Raw genomic sequence first — 21,648 nt, forward strand, 5'->3', positions numbered from 1 at the left:
CCTGATCACAGCTGATGGTTAGATTACACATTTCCTGAGAGGTATAGATTTTAAAATTGGTATGTTTCAGCAATCCCTCGTCATGGTATCCCAAAACAAAATCTTATCAAACTGGAAACTCCTTCCCCTTCTCTCCCTTCTGAGGGAGTGTGATTTTGTTCAAGCAGATCTTCTCAGATAGCTTACAAAGGGATGGAAAATTTCTTTTACCGATGGTATTCCCTGCGGGGACCCAGACACTGTAATCACTGTGTGTTATACCAATAAGGTAAGCGTCAAACCAGTAGTGATTCTTTGTGCTTTGTTCTGTGTATTCTGGCATGTGAAAAAGTGAGGGGAAGAGTTTTAATTTCCTTCCCCTTTTGAAAGTCGACGTTGCCAGCAGCCTTCCACTCGGGACTGTCGTGGGCCGACTACTGCAAGAGAACTCACCAGTAGCAGAAGCTTATGGCTTATTTTAAATGTTTTCAAGTTGAATTGAGATAGTGTCAGTATTTGTGTTTAAAAAAGCAACAACAACAGCAACAAACACACAACCAAGCCACTGTTAGATTTTGTAAACTTAAAGACGTAATTGATTCTATTAAAGATTTTATCCAAGACAGTGATCTGGTTATGTAGATTATCAGAGGTACTTAAAAAAAAAAAAATGACAAGCATTATCCTTTAGGTGTTTTTGTGTTAAATTCAGTTTACTTTAAATTTTTTTTTACCTTTTGCCTCTTTATTGCACTTTTTGAGCAAATCTTTCCTTTTATTCATTATTGCTTCCTAACCAACCACAATAAATGTGCAGTTACCAATTTTGTTTGGAGTTGTAGGAGTCATTGATTTTAGGCAAGGTCCTGGTGGGCCTTGTTAATGGAACTCTCCAGCCGTTCATCTAGCGTCAGAGACTGAATTTAAGTCATATTTTTGAGAAGTTGCATCTTAAAAAGTTATAAGCGATGGAGAATGAAAAGTCAATTTGGATACTTTAAAAATGAGCCTCAGAAAAGTGCTGAATTTTCCCAACATTGTGTTTTGAGCACCTCCACATGACTTTGGAAGCATAAAGAATTTAATCTTTTCAAGAGGCAAAGTAATATACCACTTTTTTAAAGGTGAGAGCCAAGGTCGATCTGAAATTAAAAAAAAAAAAGCAGCACTTGAATTAGAAAGGGAGTGCATTGTCCACATTGACGATGCAGAATGGAGCAGGCCTTTTCATTTCTGGGAGCTCTTAGTGGAATGAAGAAGGTTTTTTTTTAAAAAAATTATTTTTTAAACAATTCCTTCTTAACCACTTCTTAATTGACAGGAGTAGAAAATATGCTGGGAGACAGGCTGCTCATGACCCCCTTGGTCATTAAGAAAGTCAAAGAAAGGGGTCCCTTTTTGGAGCGACTTGGGTTCAGGACCCTGGTGGCTGGCCTGCGTGCTCTAAATCATAAAGAACCCCGTCTCCAGCAGACGAGAAAGAGGAACGGAGGCCTCCGTAGTGAAAGGAAATCCTCTCCCAGCTGTGAAAACAATGAAAGTTCAGTAATATAACACAGCACGCTTGCAAATTCAGAGTTGAGTTCTCTTCTCCTCTTAAAGTGGCTATAAATTAGTCCATCAAAGCAAAAAAGGCCAAACTTCAGGGTAAATCTTTCCACTTCTAAGCACTCAGAAACACTTTGGTTCTCTCCGTAGATACTGGTGCAAGTACAGAATTATACGAGGTGAGATCATGGGTGTGTGCCTGTGCACGTGTGTGCAAGTGCATGCCCGTGTGTGTCATTTGTTAGTTAAAAAAAGGATTGCCCGCTGCAGAACATAAACGTTAGCCAAACAGCATGTGTAGGGTGTGAAATTACGGAGCCATCGCGTTCTTGCTTGTTTTAATGCCAGGGAACTAAAGAAGCTGAATCTTGTTCACAGCCTTTAAAAGACATAGTGCTTTCTACATCTAAAAAACTGGATTTAAGAAGATTTTTACAAGAGGGCCTTTGTTTTTGTTTTTGTCCTGTTTTATTTTTCTTCCTAAGGATCTGGGACAAGTTTATAAAAGTGTCATGTGCCCTTTGTTAAAAACTTCAGTGTTGTGTCATTTTCTCTTTATTGGAGGAGTCTTTATATTTGACTTTGACTTTATATTTGAAATTGATTTTAACTTTATTTAAGGCACCAAAGCCTTTTAGAAATTAAAGAAAAAATTTGACTGTAACTTGTAACGTCTATGATGTTAATATTGTCTCTTATTAATTGGAAGTATAGAGGTGGGGTTGAATGAAATCTGTAATTTTAAGTTATAGACCTTGGAAGAATGTGGACAGAAACTTTAATTTCTGTAGATTAGCGATCCCATCTCACAGGCCTTACGTGGAGAAATGTTTGTGAAAGCAAAACATGGTGTTAATTCTGAGCCCCGTGATGAAATATTATATAAGAAAAAGGAAAATTTGCTCATGTATCACAGTTTGGGGATAGATTCCATAAAGTAAATACTATGTAATAAAGTAGCTGGGAGACCTCAGTTCTTTGTCTTGACATCATGACACTAAAAGAGGCACTGGCCAGCAGTCGATGGGCCACTTCTCTCTCTTTCAGGACAACTGCTTAGTAAGTTTAGCTTAAATTGTACAGATACCAAGCATGTACATGTAAGATGAGAAACCTATATCCCATAATATCCACAGAGAGGACTGGTTGAGATGGCTCATGCCTGTAATCCTAGCACTTTGGGAGGCTGAGGCAGGAGGATTGCTTGAGCTCAAGCATTTGAGGTTGCTGTGAGCTACGATGATGCCACTGATGACGCCACTGACTGCACTCTAGCTGAGCAACAGAAGGAGACCTTGTCTCAAAAAAAAAAAAAAATATGGAGAATACACATCAAATTCTATAAATTGTATTTAAAAGACAGTTGAGGCTCTGTGGGGCAAGAGGCTAATAAGAGTGTTCTAGGCTGGTTTCTGCTGTCCTCAAGGGGCCCCTTGCAGTTTATGCCTATAACCCTACAGAAAGGAAAAATCCTTCCTCTGTGCTTTCAAACAGAACACTTCTGACACCAATGTGTGGAGGTTTTACCTATATTAAGTAATTCTCCAACTCACCAGATGCCAACTGGTATCGTACAAATCAGTTGTGACATTAACTACCCAGGGTTAGCACAGACCCCACAGGTTAAGGGCTCAGTTTCACAAGACATCCCCTACTTTAGACACATCACAAGTCCCAGGCTGTCGCCTGCACTTCTGACCAACTGGCTACAAATTAGGGGTTCCCACAACCCTTTTCTCAGGTTTGATGATTTGCTATAATGGCTCACAAAACTGAGGGAAACGTTTAGAATAGAGATGAAAAGCAAGATGAAGAGATGCACAGGGCAAAGTACAGGGAAGGGTGTGGAGCTTCTGTGCCCTCTGTGGGCACATACCACCCTTCAGGCCCCTCCCTGTGTTTGGCAACCTCACCAAAGCCCATCCTTCAGGGTTCTTATGAAGGCTGTTATGTAGGCAAGACTGGTTAAATCAGGGGCCATTGGTGATTAAGTCAACCTCCAGCACCCCCCCCTTCCCCCAGGAGGGGATGGGGAGGTGCTGATGAAGCTGAAAGTTCCAACCCTGTAATCACGTGGTTGGTTCCTCTGGCAACCACCCCCCATCCTTCAAGAGTCACCTCATTAGCATAAACTCTGGTATCATTGAAAGGGGCTTATTATGAGTAACAAAAGACACTGCTGTCATCCCTATGGCTCCGGATATTTCAAGAGTTTTAGGGGCTCTATGCCAGGAACCTGGTTGAAGACTCAATGTGTATTTCATGCTGAATCACAATGTCACAAACCCCTGGTGACATGGTGATGGTGGTAGTTTGGGGACCAGATGATGGGGTGGGTGCACCTGCTTGAGCTCAGGCTATACTGCCCATTAGGGTCCTGCCCCTTTTTTGGCCTCTGATCTTGTGAGTCCCTTAACCTCTGTGATCATTCGTTTTCTCTAATATGGAATGATGACAGTGACACTTCCCAGTGTTTCTGTGAAGAACACCTTAGACTTGATGTATTTTGTTAAGCACGTGTTGCGGTGCCCAGCATATGCTAACACTCTAAGACCTCCTGCCTACCTGCAGGAGGTGTTTCAACAGTCTTCCCTGCAAGTCAGGGTGCTCAGAAAATACTTTGGAAGAGGAACAGGTTCCTCCCTTTTTTTCTCCCTTGCCTTGATTACTCTTTATTAAAATTCATAAAGGCCTATAAATTGCCAGTTAGATATCATTCAGTTTGTTATTTTTAGTTTCTTACTATAGCAGACAGACATGCATGTGTTCAAAATTGAGGTAGCACAGACGTTATAAAAGGCACAATAAATGTTCCTCTCCTCGGTCCCGAAGTAATCAACCTTAGCGCCTCCCTAACCACATGGCTCCCCAATGTTGGGTTTCCCATGTATGCTCTTCCGTACTTTGCCTTTTTTTTTCTTAATACCGTAACATGGAGATGTTTCCTTTCATCTCCATATCATTTTGCCTCATTCATTTTAAGTGCAGCACAGTATTTTGTTCTGTGCTTGCCGTGTAATTTATTTAACCTAGCTGATGGACATTTAAGGTTGGCTGCAGTCTGTTATAAACAATGCTTTATTGGATATTCCTCCCACATTTTTGCCCAAGTTGGTGAGTCTATTTGTAGGATAAATTTCTGATCCTGGAATAGCTGGGTTCAAGGGCATGTCCATTTCAAATTTGATAGATATGGCCCAAATGCCCCCAAAGATGTTGAGCCATTTTATATGCCCTCCTCCTCCATTAATACATGAGGTTGCTTGGTTCCTTCACACCTTTTCTGATACTAATACCCTGTCCAATTTAGTTGCCTGTACAGAATCTGTGTTCATTGGGCTTGCCTAGGACTGGGTTAATTGTAATCTTTAGGCACTTTTCTCACTGTGATTCCTAACCAGGACTGTCACTGGCAGGTCAAATAAGAACTTACTCACCCAGCACTGTGGCATCACTAGTAGCCAGCCTGGGCGTCAGTCTTACTTCTTGTGAGATCTTACGCAGTCACTTGGGATTTATCATATAGCTTTGCAAAACATTACAGCCTCAGCCTCAGTTCTGCCCAAAGCACATAGATGCAGTGTATTTTAAAAAAGATATTCCATGGGAACTGAGTCATTTCCTACTTCTGTATTCTCATCTCTTGAATTGGCAGCTTTTTTTTTTTTTTTTTTTTTTGGTAAATGTATCAATGTTATAAGGGATATTTAGGAAGCTCCGTCAGTATGCTACTTGTTGCTTGCTATATTCAACATATACATTTAGGTGATGATCAGGGAAACCAGTGCACATTTGGGAGTAACACCAGTCGGGTATCGGACAGAGGTGGGGACTGGGAGGAAGGGATGGGTGTATACCTACTTGATGAGTGCGATGCGCACTGTCTGGGGAATGGACACACTTGAAGCTCAGACTCAGGGGGATGGGGGGGCATGGGCAATATATATAACCTGAACTTTTGTACTCCCATAATGAGCTGAAATAAACAAACAAACAAACAAACAAAAAACATATACATTTAAAAAACAGGACTGGTGATGACTTATTTTCCTCTGGAGAGACCTGTGTAGTTTTGTAATTTCTTAAGAGTTGGCAGCTGTGGATGGTGTTTGGCGAGGCCCATCTCTAACTCTTTGGAATTGAAAACTACATAATTGAAGTGGTGAGGAAAGCAAATGTGATCATTTAGGTAATTAAAGTAACTACGGAAACAGCAGTATGGATTATCTGGTCATTGCAGATGTGGTATTGACCTTATAGTGGTGGTGACTGTACGTCCTAGGACTTCATCTGAAAATGCCCTGGGAGAGTTGAATTTCAACATCACGGTCAATGTCATGTCACTGTAATTTCATTTACATTAATCAGATCAGTTTGGAAAGTGTGGTCTTTGTACTTTTAGGAGGGTGTAGGAGTAACTTACATCCTTAAAGCCAGTTTATTAACACAAAAACTGTCCCTGAATTTGAGTTGTCCCAAAATCTAACTCAAGATGAAAGACATTAGGTTTTATCTTCTTGTCTATACATGCCAGTAGATCTCCAGGGAAAGAGAGGACTGTGCTTGGAAGATTCTGCAACTTGTTGATTGGTTCCTAAAGATTGCTTTAGTGGTGTGTTCTAGGGGGGTGTGTGTGTGGTGGGGAAGGGGGTGGAAATCACCATCTCTGTGGCCTTTTAATTGTGCACAGTTACAAGTAACATTTGTCTCCAGTGTTTCACAATTATAAATTAATAATAACAACCCATTAGAAATTATGGGTATTGTAAGCCCAACTCCTTTGGGCATCTTAATAAAAATGATAATTAAAACCATAATTTACAGTAAATGGGGACACTGCCCAAGTACATCCACAACATGGAGAAAATTAAAAAACTCAAACCAGAAGGAACCTTCCTGGCATCAGGGAAAGAAACTGCCTTGTTCTTAGCTCTTACTTCCATAGGAGCTTTGTCAGTATTTTCGGGGACTGGGTTTCCACCCTAATGTTTTTTGTGCCTGAGGAATCTGTGGGCAACTCTGTCCCCACTTGTCCAGCCTACCAGTGTGTCTCGTGGGGTGTGGCCACCTTCTCTGTCCCCTTCCACCACCAGGCACAAACCACTCCTCCCATTGTGTTCCCTGTCTGGGCGAACAAATCACCAAGCTTACCAGTGACCCAGGGGTCACTAGACTTAGCCAGTCACCAGCTTTGTAGGTTTTTTGCTTGCTAAGTGGTTTTCTAATTTATACTGTTCACTGCTTAGCACAAGAGGACATCTCATCCTCTCCTGGCTGGTCACAAGGCTCCAATCTCTTTAGCCAGTCCAGTGTCTGCATGAGCACTGGAGGTACCTTCAGTGGATAAAATAATAATAATAACTTATTACTCTCTGCCCCCACTCTTTCACAGGCGCCCACCACCTGAAGAAGAGTCCCCAGGTTTTAGCTTGGTGTGTGGGGTTTCATCTCCGCTGCAGTCCCTGTGCTTTATTCATGTGGAGCTGCTCACCAGTCCTTGATCTTTTTTTGCCGTGAACCCTGCCTTTTTGCTTGTCTGATTTATCCTAAACTCCTTTGGTCCCACTGTAGTTCTTGGCCCAGAGTTCCTGCTGCCACTTAGTGACATTTGGGAAATGCAAAGGAGCTCGCACCACACATCCAAATCCTGCAGATCCCTGAGTCATTACCCTCCTGCCTCTCTGTGCAGCACTGGGTGCCGCTGCCAGGGTTTTCGGGTGTAGGTAGCATCCCAATCTTCTCATGCTTGACAGAGTAGGATTTGACATGGTTTAAATAAAATCTTAACTAGGTCAGTGGGAAACAGTCTTTGAGATTTGTTGATTTGGATGTTAATGTTCGAAATTGAGGCTGCTTTGTGGTAAGGCTTGAGTCATCGTCTTCCCCGGGTAGTGCATACCTGAGCATCAGGTGCTTGCAGTGGTCGAGCAGGTAATGCCAGTAGCAAGGGTGGTGACCATGGCTACCCAGACAGCCCAAACCCCATCTCCAGCTGGCAGCGGCTCCTCAGCTCACCTGACTGTCATCAAGTGGGATTGGGGGCCCAATGTGTTCCCGTTGTAAGCTCTTTCAGAGAAGTTGGATGTCTAGCTTTGGATTATGTGATCTCCCCAACTTTTTAATGCTGGCAATTAATTCACGTTAGGAAGGAAGGAAGGAAGATCTTATGGCATAATGTCAAAAAAAAAAAAAAAAAAAACAGGAAGAGAGGGCAAGGGAGAGAAATGGAGGAATGAAAGGAGGCAGGGAAGGGGGAGGGAGGAAGGAGGGATGGAAGATAAAAGGAAGGAAGGAAGACAAAGTGTGGCCCAAAGAAGACAGGTCAGTGGACTTTGACTTACCTGTGGTCACCAGTTTGTAACCTTTATTTTAGAGAATGAGAACTATAGTAAGATAAGCAGGTATTTAATTTTGGGGGGGTACCTCTTCCATTTTATAGTACTTGAATGTTTGTACTAAAAGCTTAAAGACAGTAAGATATTAAACCTCCACAGCCACTGAATTTTTCTGATTGGATCAGATGTAACAAGTGCTAGAAAAACTGATGCTGCCCAGTGTTTTAAAATGTCTTCCTTTATTTTCTTTATATTATTAGCTTTAAATATTCTTCTGAACACACTCTTGCTATCTCCATGCAGTTAAGCTGGTTCAGTTTAAACATTGTCATAAAGTTAATTTTTTATAAGATGAATCAGGTTATTAAATTTAGTAAACCATTGCCTTCATTATTTTGCACAAACTTTGGCACTGTGCAGAATTGGCTTAGCACTACTACATTTAGCTAATTAAACTGGCCATCAGCTGCAGTATTACAAGAGTGAGGGATGCTATTCTCATGGGCTTTATCCAGGACTTTAGCAGTAGGTAGCATTATTAAACTTTTTTTTTTTTTATAAAATGCTACACTCCAGAGATATGGTTTACTATAAAAGTGTTATTGTCCTTCCTGTTAAACCATCATCTTTTTTGAAATAGCCGTGCTTTGTTTTTGCTCCAAAGGCAATTGTAAAGAATAAGAAAATGGAGTTGTCTAGTGCAGCTTTTAAAAATAGACTAGCAACGTGTAATTCGTTACTTAGATAAAGGAAGACTTAAGACCCAGGGTATTATTTCAGAAGACACAGCGACAGACGACTTCCCCATGAATACGGTCAGGAATTCTCTAAAGGAGAAAAGGGCGCAAGCCTGTGCCTCCAGCCTGTTGCTGCCGTCCTATCAGATGTGCCCCTTTTGGTAATAGAAAGTCCTTTGCTGTCGGTTGTTTTGTCAAGTGAGATCACGTGACTTTGACAGGTTTGTTTGGGAAAATAAAACTTGATAGAGAAAGGACGTGTTTTTTTTCCCCACAGATTTCTTGGCAGTGTCATTCAAAACTGCAGGGAGCGGTATCTTTGCAGGGTTTTAATATTTATTCATCATTAAAAAGGAAGTTAGAAGGCCATCCGAGTTGCAGTTTGAAACAACTTGAATTGTTTTAAAATAGTCCGAAATTGCAGCCTCTTAGCAGTCTGCGAGAACCATTCATTCCGTTGGCAGGTAGTTACTGAATACTACAGGGTGCTAGTTCTGTGAAATACAGAGATGAAAAGGGCAGAAGGCCCAAGGAGTTTACTGTTACCCTGGGAAGTTGGTAAATAAAGCTCTGGGGCCTCCCTGGCCTTGCATTCTATCGATGCTCTCTCAATCCTTTAAAAATATGGTTGCTAATGAATGACTAAGAATTGTGTGTACCGTCTTCCCCAGTCTCCTACATCATTTTTTCTTTTAATACCCTCTGATGAGAATGTGAGGAAAAATATTTCTGATCATTGCACTGACCTGGAAATTTCAAAGGGACCCAGAGTCCACCATCTTCTCCTAGGGCTTCTGGTGCATAAGGCTTACAAGTGAGGTGGTGTGTGGCTGCTTCATGTTGCCTCCATATGGCCGTCAGCATTTCATTAGCCTGATTGATGGGGTACATCAGTCAGCAAGATTTCGTCCCGTGCCTGCCCCGAGCTGGTGTTGGAACAGCTGGGCTCCAAAACCTGCTATTTTACTTCTCTCCCTTCTCCAAAGTGATCTAGGTGCCTTTGGCTCACTGGAGATAAGGGGTAACATTGGCATCACAGGTAAAAATGAATAAATTTCAGATAATCATCGTCTTACCTCATAGCTTGGAGATGGGCTTCACACCTTTTACTACACACACCAAAGAGGAGGTAAACAGATTGACGTGTTAAATAGTTCAGATTTGAAATCCCTTGTGCATTGTTTTAACACCTAAGTATCAGAAGTCATCCTTAGGTCATAAGTGGATATTTTGGAATCAGAATTTGGTAAAATCTTAAAAAATAACTTCAGGTCGTCTCAACATTGAAGTTCTATTGTGTTGGGCAAATGGAAGGGGGTAGCCTTTAGCTGATTTCTTTGCATTCAAGTTGATATTAAAGCCATTCAGCTCTTGGGTAGCTGTTGGAAGCAAATCTAAGAGAGTGCTTTTAATTTTTTTTTTTTTTTAAAGAGACAGGGTCTTTTTCTGTCCCCCAGGCTTGAGTGCAGTGGTAAGATCACAGCTCAATTCAACCTCAAACTCCTGGATTCAAGAGATCTTCCCACCTCAGCCTCCCTAGCAGCTGGGACTATAGGCATGCACCTCCATGTCCAGCTAATTTGTTAAATTTTTTTGTAGAGATGGGATCTCGCTATGTTACCCAGCCTGGTCTTGAACTCTTGGCCTAAAGCATTCCTTCCGCCTCAACCTCCCAAAGTACTGGGATGACAGGCGTGACCCACCAACAGCTGGCCGAGAGAGTTTTAATTTTTTAGTTGTAGTGACTGTGCTGTATTTGGTAGGTCATACAAATCAGATAGGACGCATGGGATTAGGGCACTAGGATTTTGGAAAGAGCAGGCAACTAACATCTATTTCCTACCTACTGTGGTTATGTTAGGCTCTTAGTACATGTTTATCACTTATTCCCCATTTTACAGAAAAGATAACTGAGTTTCCAATGGGTTAGAGTTGCAATCTGACATCCCACAGCTCGTATATGGTTAAAGCTGGCATCAACACAAGTGTGTCCAGCTCCTGAGTCTGAATTTTTCTCTGTGCTGTGCCAACTTTCCTTGAGAAGCAGGTTACGCAAATAGACTGTTCTCCATGAAGATTAGATCTGTGGAAGTGATATGAATGAATGAACTTTACTGGGCTCTTTGACATGGTGATCTCAGTAAGATAATGATACTCTGTTTTTCCATACATATTAACATTATCTTGGAAACATTAATTTGTGGTCATTTGACATGGATTTGGCTAAATTACATTGCTGCCTTCCCTAGTAGAATCGATCACTTACTTTGTTGTCGCACTGTGTACTCTGTGGTCTTCCGCCACAGCTTACAAAATGTGGTGTTTTCCAGTTTAGAGCAATGGTTTGGGGTTCAGCCTCTGGAATTAGACTGGCTCCTCTTTTTCCCCTCCCCCTCTACCTTCCTCTCCTCTCCCTTTTCCTTCCAAATCTTTTTGAGATGATTTTGAATTATGGATTCATTTTTTTTAACTATAGGGAACTTACCAGTTTTTCTATTTCTTCTTGTGGCAATTTTCTAGTAGTATTTTCCTAGGCATTTGTCTTTTTCACCCATATTGTACATTTACTGGTATAAAGTTGTTCACCATATCTTAAGATCTTAGGGTTTGTAGGATCTCTATCTTTTTCTTTTTTAATTTTTAAAAATCATTTTATTGAGGGCTGATTGACATATAAAAAGCCATATGTATTTAATGTGTACAACTTGATGAGTTAGGAGATAAGTGTATATACCTGTGAAACTGTCTTCACAATTTATGAGATAAACATATTTGTGACCTTCAAAAGTTTCCTCCCGCCCTTTGTATTATTATTGTGTGTGTCTGTGTGTGTGTGTGGGCGAGATAAGAACACAACATAAAAATCTACCCTGTTTGTAAACGTGTAAGTAGACAGTACAGTGTGGGCACTGTGCTGAACGGTGGATCTCTAGGGCTTTTCCATCTTGCACACCTGAAACTTTGTACCCTTTGATTACTGTCTCCTCGATTCTCCCTCCCCCAGCCCTTACCAACCACCATTCTACTCTCTGCTTCTGTGAGTTCGACTATTTTAGATTCCTCATATAAAAGGTATCATGTAGTATTTGTCTTTCTGTGTCTGGCTTATTTCAGCATAAGGTCTCCAGGTTCATCCATGTTGTTGCAAATGGCAGGATTTCCTTCATTTCTTTTTTCTTTTTCTTTTTCTTTTTTTTTTTTGAGACAGTGACTCTGTCAGGCTAGAGTACTGTGGCGCCGTCATAGCTCACTACACAACCTCTGGCTCCTGGGCTCAAGCGATCCTCCTGCCTCAGTCTCCCAAGTATCCCTTTAAGACCCCAACCAACAGTTTGTTCATTTACCAGGGCCCTAAGCTCAAGTTTGTGTCTTTTTCCTGCTGTGAGGCTGCCAGAAGCTCAGCCCATCATGTCAGGCTCTCAACTACTACTTTTGGAACTGGAATATGCCTTGAGGGAGAAAAAGCTGCCAAATGCTGGCCTTTCAACTTTTTCAGATCTTGGCTGGAAATTTTCTCAGTCATTGTGTCCTTCTGATGCCTTCAAACAGATGTGTATCTGTGTGTATATGCACATGCACGCAAGCGTGTCTTATTTTGTCCAGGTTTTCTAATTGTTCTCAGTAGGAGGGTGGGTCTAAGAAACATAGGCTACCCTTGGAGGGAGTGGAGGTGCTGGAAACACCTGTTACAGAGCAGAGCATGATGTTTTTAACCTTTAGTAAAGGATCTGGTCACTGTTGTTGGTCAAATAGCTGACCATGCCATGAACTCTTCTATGGCTTGGCCTTTTGCTTTGAAGTCACTATGCCCTTAGGGCAAGTTTTCTCACCCTCACACTGTTGATGGTCTGGGCCAGGTAATTCTTTGTTGTGGGGGGCTGTGATATTTTGTAGCATCCCTGGCCTTTACTCACTAGATGCCAGTAGCACTTTTTATTTTATTTTATTTTTTTAATTGTTTTTGAGACAGAGTCTTGCTCTGTTGCCTGGGCTAGAATGCCATGGCACTGGCCTAGCTCACAGCAACCTCAAACTCCTGGGCTCAAGTGATCCTTCTGCCTCAGCCTCCCGAGTAGCTGGGACTACAGGCGTACACCACCACACCCAGCTACTTTTTTCTATTTTTAGTAGAGATGGAGTCTCACTCTTGCTCAGGCTGGTCTCAAACTCCTGACCTCAAGCAATCTTCCCACTTTGGCCTCCCAGAGTGCTATGATTATAGGCGTGAGCCTCTGTGCATGGCCAGCACTCTTCCCCACAGTTGTAGCCACTGAAAAAATGTCTTGAGACATTTATACCTGTCCCCTGGGGGCAAAATTGCCCCTAGTTGAGAACTACCAGGGTAATGCAAATGGTGCTCAGCAGAGGCCACTGAACATGACTCAGTGTGTGGATATTGTGTTTTCTAATGTTGACTTTCCTTTAAACCACAGGGTTTGAAACCGCCAAGTCTTTTGCCCTCCATGGTGCACACGTGATCCTGGCCTGTAGAAATATGGCAAGGGCCAATGAAGCAGTGTCACGCATTTTAGAAGAATGGGTAAGTACTTGACTATTTTTGTTTTTAATTGTTAGATACACACACCGGGCTAAATGCATGAAGATTTTAGTGCAGTGTGTACAGTTTATTTCTTTTGGAATAATGTCTTTATTTTTAAAGTCATCTTCACTTTGTTTATTTTATGAATGAAAGGATGAGCAGGCCCATTATTACCCATGCATTTGTTTATAGTTCATTGTCAATGTCATCTGCTTTATTACTCAATGGTTTGGAAATGTTTACTCATTGAACTCATTTGTTAAGAAAAATAAAATGTGGTTAACACCCATGAATGCAACTGGGAGGTTGTTATTTCATGACTTTTAAGATTATAAGGGAATAGGCTTTAATCCTATCTCTGGATTTTTGCTCTTCTCTGTGTGCGTAGATGTTGGTGTTAATATGTCTCTGCATAAACATTTATTGAAGGCTTGTAATGCTCTTGGGACTAAGGATATAGCATCAAACACAACAAAATCCCTGTCCTCATGGGCTTACCTTCTAAGTAGGAAAAACAGACCATAAAGGGATAATCAAGTTTAATGTTTAAAGTCAGGCTGCTATAAGTACAGTCAAGCAAAAGAGATGGGAAGTGACAGCTGGAGCTCTTCCACATGGGTGCTCAGCAGAGAGCCTCCAAATCAGTGACGTTTGATCTGAGACCTGAATGAAGTAAAAAAGTAAGCCATACAAACATCAGGGAAGATACTTTCTTAGCAGTAGGAATAGCATGTGCAAAGGCACAGTGGTAGGAACAGTGGGAAAATGCGAAGATCATCAGGGAAGCTGGTGTGGCTGGAGCCAAATGGAATAGGAAGAAGTAGGAGAGGTGCCAATGGGAGTGGTAGGGCATCTGGTAGGGTCTCTAGGAAGATGTGAGAGGGTGTGAGCTCGAGAGTGATGTGAGGTGATTGCTTTTTTAACATGATCACTGGGCTTCAGTGTGAAGTATAGACTTCATTTGTTCATTCACTTGTCATTCATTCACTTACTTACAAAGTGCATGACTGTGATGAGTGCTGGGGTCTACTGTTAGGACAGCCATTACCACTGCCTTTCTAGAGCTTTCAGCCTATTGTGGAAGACAGATTTAACCAAAGAAACAGACATCAATGTAAACTAGCAAAAATGGTGACTCCTTGATTGAAGGGGCATATGCATGTAAATTTTGGTACCAGTTTCCCAGTTGCTGTGTAGTCGTGTTGCTTCAATTTCCATTCAACCGACAATGTAGACAGGCAACTGTTGTCTACAGCAGGGAGTGTTAAACTTGTAAAACTTTGTCCATTTAATGTTATATTTTAAACTAGAAACATAAAATCCCAGTGGCCCCAGTGATATTATAGTAACCATATTGTGCAATGATGTTAATGTTTAAGCCTGTCTTGGAAGATAATGCTAAAACACAATTGTTTTTGCATCTTTAAATTTATCCTCTTCTTTTCTTAAAATACAGTATGTATGAGAACAGATTAATCTGCTTTCATTTCTATTTTAGCTGTTGTTTGCTGCATAGAGACAGTAATTCCTGGGTCTTCTCTAATTGGTGGGACTTTGGGCATATCTCTCGATCTATTTGGTGCCTCAGTTTCCTCATCTCTGATGAAGAAGATTGGATGGAAGATCTTAAAGACCCACCATTCAGTCTCTCTCTCTTGTGTTTTGAGCTGTAATTGGGTCCTTGTGAGTCAGTTTCACATGATAGAATTTATCATTGTGTTGTTCTACTCTACCGTATAGGACCTTGAGGTAGACCAGCAATCCCAGAGAAAGTCACTGTCAGGGACATGGGAAAAGGAAACGAGTGGAAACAAAACTAATACTCACATGCCATTTCAAATGTTTAAATTAGATTTTATAGGTTGTAGGCTGAAGAAACTCAACCCATTCATCATCTCTTGTCTGTTTACTTGTTCTCTTTGTATGCTATTACACTGTGCTCTTCATTTCTCCTAGATTATGATTTTGAAAGCTCAAATGTAGCACCAGAAGCTGTCATTAGCATCTTGCATCATTGCACTATTAATATAACGCAGAGAGTGTGTGAAGTCCTAAGACCTTCCTTCGGTGGCCTACGTTGTTGGGCTTGGTTCTCAGCCACCCCCACTTCCTCACCCTTGACATTTGCTGGTCAGCTTTCCTTCAGGTCCTTCCTTAGCTCACATCTCTGTGCAGGGATTTCATCTGGCATATCATTAAATACCATCTCCTTGTGTTTCTCAAGGTCAGCTTGATCGACTCCAGTTTTTCAAGCTGCTAGCCAGCTCAAGTGTGTTCATACTTCATTTGGGATAGATCCTATCAGTATCGGGGCCGGGAAGGTACTGCAGCATATTGGCGCCTCACGGGAGATTCTCACAATGATCCAAAGTTTTTTGTTGCAGCAAAAGCTCGTTCAGAAGGCTTTGGGCCGTTTGGCCCAGCATCGGCTCTCACATGCCAGGGCTCTGCGGGCATTCTGGGCTTTGGTTCATCCCTCTCTCACCAGCTTGTTCTTCCCTGCCTGGTCTTTCTCTTTCTGCTTTCACTGCATAGTCCTGGATTGCCATATTCCAGAATATTCACATCTGCCTCTTAGCCAGTGGAATGATCTTCTCCTATCCACGATGGGGCAGCTACCATCTCCCACCCCCCATCTACTAAATCCTTGTCATATGCTGTGCCTTGGGCTGGGTACCTTATATTCCTTGCTCAGAAGGATGCAAAAGTCTGGTTTCTCCATTTTACAGAAGAGCCGGGGGACTCGCCCAGAGCTGCACAGCTATTGCGCTCCTTGCTCGGTACATTGGGTTTCCAAACGTGAGGTCTCTCTGCTCCATCCCACGGCCTGGCTTTTCTACCATATACAGGATCATAAGTGTTAATACCTTTTAGGTTTTGCTTTCAAAATCTCTAGGTGCTGTTTGAGTGATTAATTTCAGGGTTAGTCATATTTCTTAGCGGAAGCAACTCTGATCTACCCTGTCATTCCTTTACATTCAATATACCCTTTTTTTGAGCTCTTAAATTGCTTTTAGGGAGATCTGGCTATTTAATAAAATATAACTTAAGTGAAAACACATTCCATATAGAAATATATTAAGAACTTATATGTAATTACTACTACTATTACTACTACTAATTGTTTCATGGGGAAATGCCCTCCTGCTGAGATGTTTTAGATGCTCCAAAGTTATAAATAGGAGAAAAAAGGATAACAATTAAAATAGGATATAACATGGACAGCACAGAAGTAAACCATCCTGTTAAAAGACCAATCCATTTAACATAATTGAAAAAGGAAAGAGGACCTTAGTGCAATTACACATGCCTGTAGTCCCAGCTAGTTGGGAGGCTGGGGTGGGAGGATTGCTTGAGCCTAGGAGTTCAAGGCTGCGGTGAGCTTTGATTGTGCCTGTGAATAGCCACTGCACTCCAGCCTGGGAAACATAGTGAGACCCCATCTCTTTTTAAAAAAAAACAAAGAAAAAATGAAGGAGAAAGGGGAGGCCCATCTAGCCTCTAATAATAATTAAATAAAGAAAATGGGGATGTGGGGCTCATGCCTGTGTTGTTACACAGTCCATAGATGTGGTCTGCCTCATCCACATCCTTATGTGGATTACAGACTGGTACCCCTTACTGCTAAGACAAGCCTAATTCTCTCCTGTGTATCCCAAGGAGCCAGTGTGTGGCTGGCTGAGTAGAAAGTTTATCTTTTCATGTTTTCATGATAGAAGGGATTCTCTTTTCTATAGCAGCAGCATCTCCTTGTTAGGATGCCATGTGAGTTCTCTGAGTCTTGAACACTGACAGGTGTGTCTGAACCTCGAAGTGCCATGGACTATCCTTTTCTTCACTCAGTATTTATTGGAGTGGGGTTTTCATGGAGGTCTAGTATGTCCCACTCCCTGTTCTGAGATCCGAGGACATCCGAGGGGCACTGCATGCAAAGAAAAATGCCTTGTTGGATATCAAGGCACAGCAAGACCTCAGTGTCCCGGGGAGAGCCGTTGAGAGACCTAAGTGGGGCTCCCAGTTCTTCCTTCCTCTCACCCTTTGGGATTTCTAAATTTTTGTTTCTAAATTTATGTCTCTAAAATTCGAGATCTAAAACTCAGGTCCCGTGGAGGGAAGAGGTTGAGTAGAGCCGGGGTGAGTAGACCTGAGCCCACCCACCAACCTCCCCACCAATTTGTTCATAGGAGCAGCCATGGCGGATTGAGGTGCGGGAGTTGTTACAAGTGGCCAATGCGTCTCATGTCCCAGACCTGCACTAAGTCTATTGATCATGTCAAGAGTGAAACAGGAAGTACAGAAGAGCTCCTGTTGTGGGGTGGGGGGTGGGGGAGGGAGGGAGTTGGTGGCCATTAGTGAAGTGTGGAGCTCAAGGAGTGTTGTGAAACTCTGGCATCTAAGGGGGGTTGAGGCAGCCAATGTTTCAGGGAGATGGCTATCTCTTAGAGTTGTTATTTAACCCACCCCTGATTCCCTAGGATGGATCTTGAATCTGTTTGCCTATCATACAGGAAGAGTGACTCACAAATGTTTGGTTTGGTGATAAGGTTTGGTTCTCATTGAAGGACTTTAAGCCCATGCTTTCCTCACTTGTCTCTTAACTTGGCCTAGACTTCGTGTCTTCCTAGAGACTGGTTAGGATGACATGCTGTCAGCAAGGAGGATGTAACAGGGATCCAGCTCAGCTACTCTTGATTTTTCATGGGCATTTAACCAAGATTCCCAAGAGGTCCAAAGCACGCAGGTCTTTAGGGTGCCTCAAGGGGTGGCATCTTCTGGGTGCATTGGCCTCAGTTCAGAAGCTGGGTCTCCTTAGTGTCCTAGAGCTGGTCTGACATTGAACTCACTAAGGACTGGATGGAGTATATAAAATAACCCCTCCCTATTCCATACCCTTGACCCCCCTACCTCTGTTGTGACAACCAAAAATGTCTCCACACATTACTTGGTGTCCCCTGGGGGTAAAAATCATCACTGGCTGATAACCAAGGCTATAAAATATGTTGTAATATAATGGTGAAGATTAGAATCAGATACGTCCTATGACCTTGGACAAGTTTCTTAACTTCTCTAAACTTCAGTTTCTTCATCTTTAAAATGCAAATAATAATATCTACATCAAGAGATATAGATGGTTGTATTAAACACATTGACTGTATGTGTGCAAAGTATTAACACATTATGGGATTAGATTAAGTGCTCAATTCAATGTTAGCTGCTGCTATTAACAACAACAACAATAATAATTTCTTATTTATACATGAAAGTGCAAAGTGATCTTTTCTTAACCTCTCTAAGTGGCTGGAGAGGAGCTCTAGGGAGGATGTTTATCAGCGTGATTCAAATGGAGTTGCAATGAATTCTTTTTCTGTCTTCATATGCCTGGACTCCTACATTTTAATAGATGTGTATTTAGTTTGTTGATTAGTATTTTCCCATGTAGCTCATATTAGCACTCAACTGTCATTTGAAAAGCCATCTTAATTATTTATGTGATTGCTTTTTCTTTTGTATTTATAAAGAAATACACTTTGCATGTATTTAGGAAAGATGATTAAGGGATTAGTCATCAGGAACAGCAAGCAACGGTTTGTATCAAAATGGTTATGGAGAAAGCAGGGAGATAAGGGGTAAAAATAAAAGATTTATTAGTCAGAGGTAATGGAATATGCATGTTTTGGGGAGAGAGCGCATGCTTGGTTGATTGTTGCCACACGGTTTGCTGCTGAAGTGCTGTAATGATTCCAGTTTTCAGTAGAGTTAATACTGGGTCTATTTATCTCATGGGAGTAAAGGCATGAGGAAAGCACTGACAGCATTGTGTCACTGCAGCCTCATTGATAAGCTTTGGAAATAGTGACTTTAACACTATCTTCAGATGTGGAGCACTTGGTACCAACCATTGTATTGGGCACATACATGGGCTCCACAATTTGCTATGCTTTTATTTTGTTTGCTTATTGATTGAGAGAGTGAGAGAGCATGTGAGAGTCTGTCACCCAGGCTGGAGTGAAGAGGCACGATCATACCTCACTGTAGCCTCAAACTCCTGGGCTCAAGTGATCCTCTTACCTCCATTTCCCAAGTTGCTGGGACTATAGGCTTTCACCATCATGCCTGGCTCATTTTTTAAATTTTTGGTAGAGACAGGATCTCGCTGTGTCACCTAGGCTGGTCTTGAACTCCTGTCCTTACGCAGTCCTCCCACCTCAGCCTCCCAAAGTGCTGGGATTACAGGTGTGAACCACTGCACCCGGCCTGCAGTGCTTTTAATAGATACTGACACCGTGTGTGTTCATGACATGATATTAAGGAGCAATGAGCCAGGAGGCTATGTAATAATTTTTTTGCACTTTTAAGGACTTCTGCAGAAATCCAGCTACTTTTAGCCTCCCTCAAATCCACTCAATGTCTTTATGAGCTGGTATAGCTTTGCTGCTTGTAGATGTTTCCCCCAATCTCTTTTGATACGAACAGCTTACATCCCATAATTTGCCTTTGCAGATGGAAGGCCTGAGGTGTGACACCTTCTTCTATGTGATGTATGTGTGCGTGTTGGGGAAGGCATACAGGATGCGGGGTGGGTAATGCACAAGTCTCGTGCCTGTCTAAGCTGGTGACTTGGCTTGGAAAAGATGATCATTATTCAGTGCCTGGCAAGTTATAGAGCTCATCCTCATTGTTTTGAATGATCTTTAGCTAAATAAAAATATAAAAACTATTAGTATTATTAATAGTTATAGATTATTGGGAAGAGTTCATCCTAAATCAGCTGTTAGATTTCTTCCTCATTTCTTTGATTTAAAAATTGTTTTTCTGTGTGGTATTGGATTTTCAATAAATAAAGTATGATATAAACAAGTCTGTGAACCAGCAAGAACTATATAAACCACTTGCTTAAATCAATAAGCACACATTCACCAACAAAAAAAAAAAAGGTAAAGATAAAGTTCTGAAATTCTTCTTTGGGACATTTATTTACAAAATATCACATTATTTTTGTCACCTACAGGTGGGGTTGGTATTCATGTTTGTCTTTGCACTGGGCACTGTGCTTAGCATTTATCAGTGAAATATTTCTATTATGTCTTAAACCCATTGTGCAGGTGAGGCATGGAAGGCTGGGGGAGGAGGAAGGTCTTGCCCATGCTCACACATGTGAGAGATATGCGGTGGATCCAGGATTTGAAGCCGTATTTCCCTGACCCTGAAGCCCTCTTGCTGCCTAGTCCAAAATTCTGGCGTGTGTGGTGCCAGAAGACTGGCCTATCTTTTTCAAAGACGTAGCAGGAGATTGTATTCGTAGAGATTTGCATGTGTTTGTATGACTGTTTCTGGGTTCATAATATGAGCGTACCTGTGGTTCTCTCAGAAAGAGAATACCCTCTGTGGCTTTTTGTAATCTGCTGGAGTGGATGAAGCTGGTCAAAGGAAGCTCTTTTCAAGCGGTATGTGTTGTATTTACTGTTCTACTTCAGTCTGACCTTTCTTGTCACTGGCCCGGGAAAGAGTCTTTATCAGATAATACATTACTCATCCCTCTCATAGAGATAATCGGTTGCTAAAATATTCTGAGTTTTCTCTGTCTCCAGAATACCTAAAACTTGTGCTCGGTACATATCCTCTAAGTTTCCCATTTCATTTCTCATTCTGAAAATTTGGCGTTGATTTAGTCTTGACTGTTATTCATTGTTCTTTGATCACTGTCTCTGTGTCTTCTTTTTTTTTACTGGCCACTGCTCATGGTCCTGAACCGAATCTTTCAAACTTTATAACCATTGTAACCTTTGTATAATGAGGACTGTGATTAACCGCAGAGTTTTAAAGAGTGAAAGTCAAGCATAGGTGGCCAGCTCCGAACCATCACTCCCAATCATCCAAAGTGGATGCATCCTTTCATTAATGCGGGGTCCCCTGAGTTCTTATTAAGCAATTTTGACGTAGTTTGAAGAGACGAATTTCATCCTCAGATAGTGTTTAGCCAATGGCTGAAAGACTGGCTTCTGGCTACTCGGCATTTAGGCTTCATTATTTAAGAGGGGAAAAATTATGCGTGAGCCTGTTTTTCGTATTTATTATGGGGCATTTAGAAAGTCTCAGATGTAGCCAGTGTTAGATTAAATAGAGAGGAGAAACAGTCCTTGGGCTGCTAAAACCTCCTGTGCAAGGACAAGTAGAGACGCAGCTGTAACTGAGGCAGCCACTCTTAGATTGGGGCAGCACACACTACAATAGGTTCACGTGTATTTTAGACAAATATGTAAATGACAGCTCATTCTTAATTTACACAGAGGGAGTAGAGGGCGTCCCAGCTTTGGGGTCACACAGACCTGAGATTGAAGCCTGGTTTGAATACTTGCTCGCTGGGTGTCCCTGGGCAAATGTGGCCACCTCTTTGAACCTTGTTTTATTGACTTGCAGGATGGTGCTATTCATGGCTCTCAGGATCAAAATAAAATAACACACTTACTCATTTGCACAGAATCTGGCACATAGTAGAGATTCAGTAAAT

General features: G+C 41.7%; 1 protein-coding gene across 3 annotated transcripts in view; it reads left to right on the forward strand.

The window, feature by feature from the left end:
- WWOX (WW domain containing oxidoreductase) overlaps window positions 1-21,648 on the forward strand; it is a 911,117-nt gene that overhangs the window by 37,904 nt on the left and 851,565 nt on the right. For all 3 annotated transcript variants that reach the window (XM_069497831.1, XM_069497832.1, XM_069497833.1), the window contains one exon: window positions 13,033-13,139. In XM_069497831.1, coding sequence (XP_069353932.1) covers window positions 13,033-13,139 — 107 coding nt within the window. The remainder of the gene's footprint in view (window positions 1-13,032; window positions 13,140-21,648) is intronic.

The sequence above is a fragment of the Eulemur rufifrons genome, chromosome 23 (genome assembly GCF_041146395.1).
Source record: "Eulemur rufifrons isolate Redbay chromosome 23, OSU_ERuf_1, whole genome shotgun sequence".
NCBI classification, from domain to species: domain Eukaryota; kingdom Metazoa; phylum Chordata; class Mammalia; order Primates; family Lemuridae; genus Eulemur; species Eulemur rufifrons.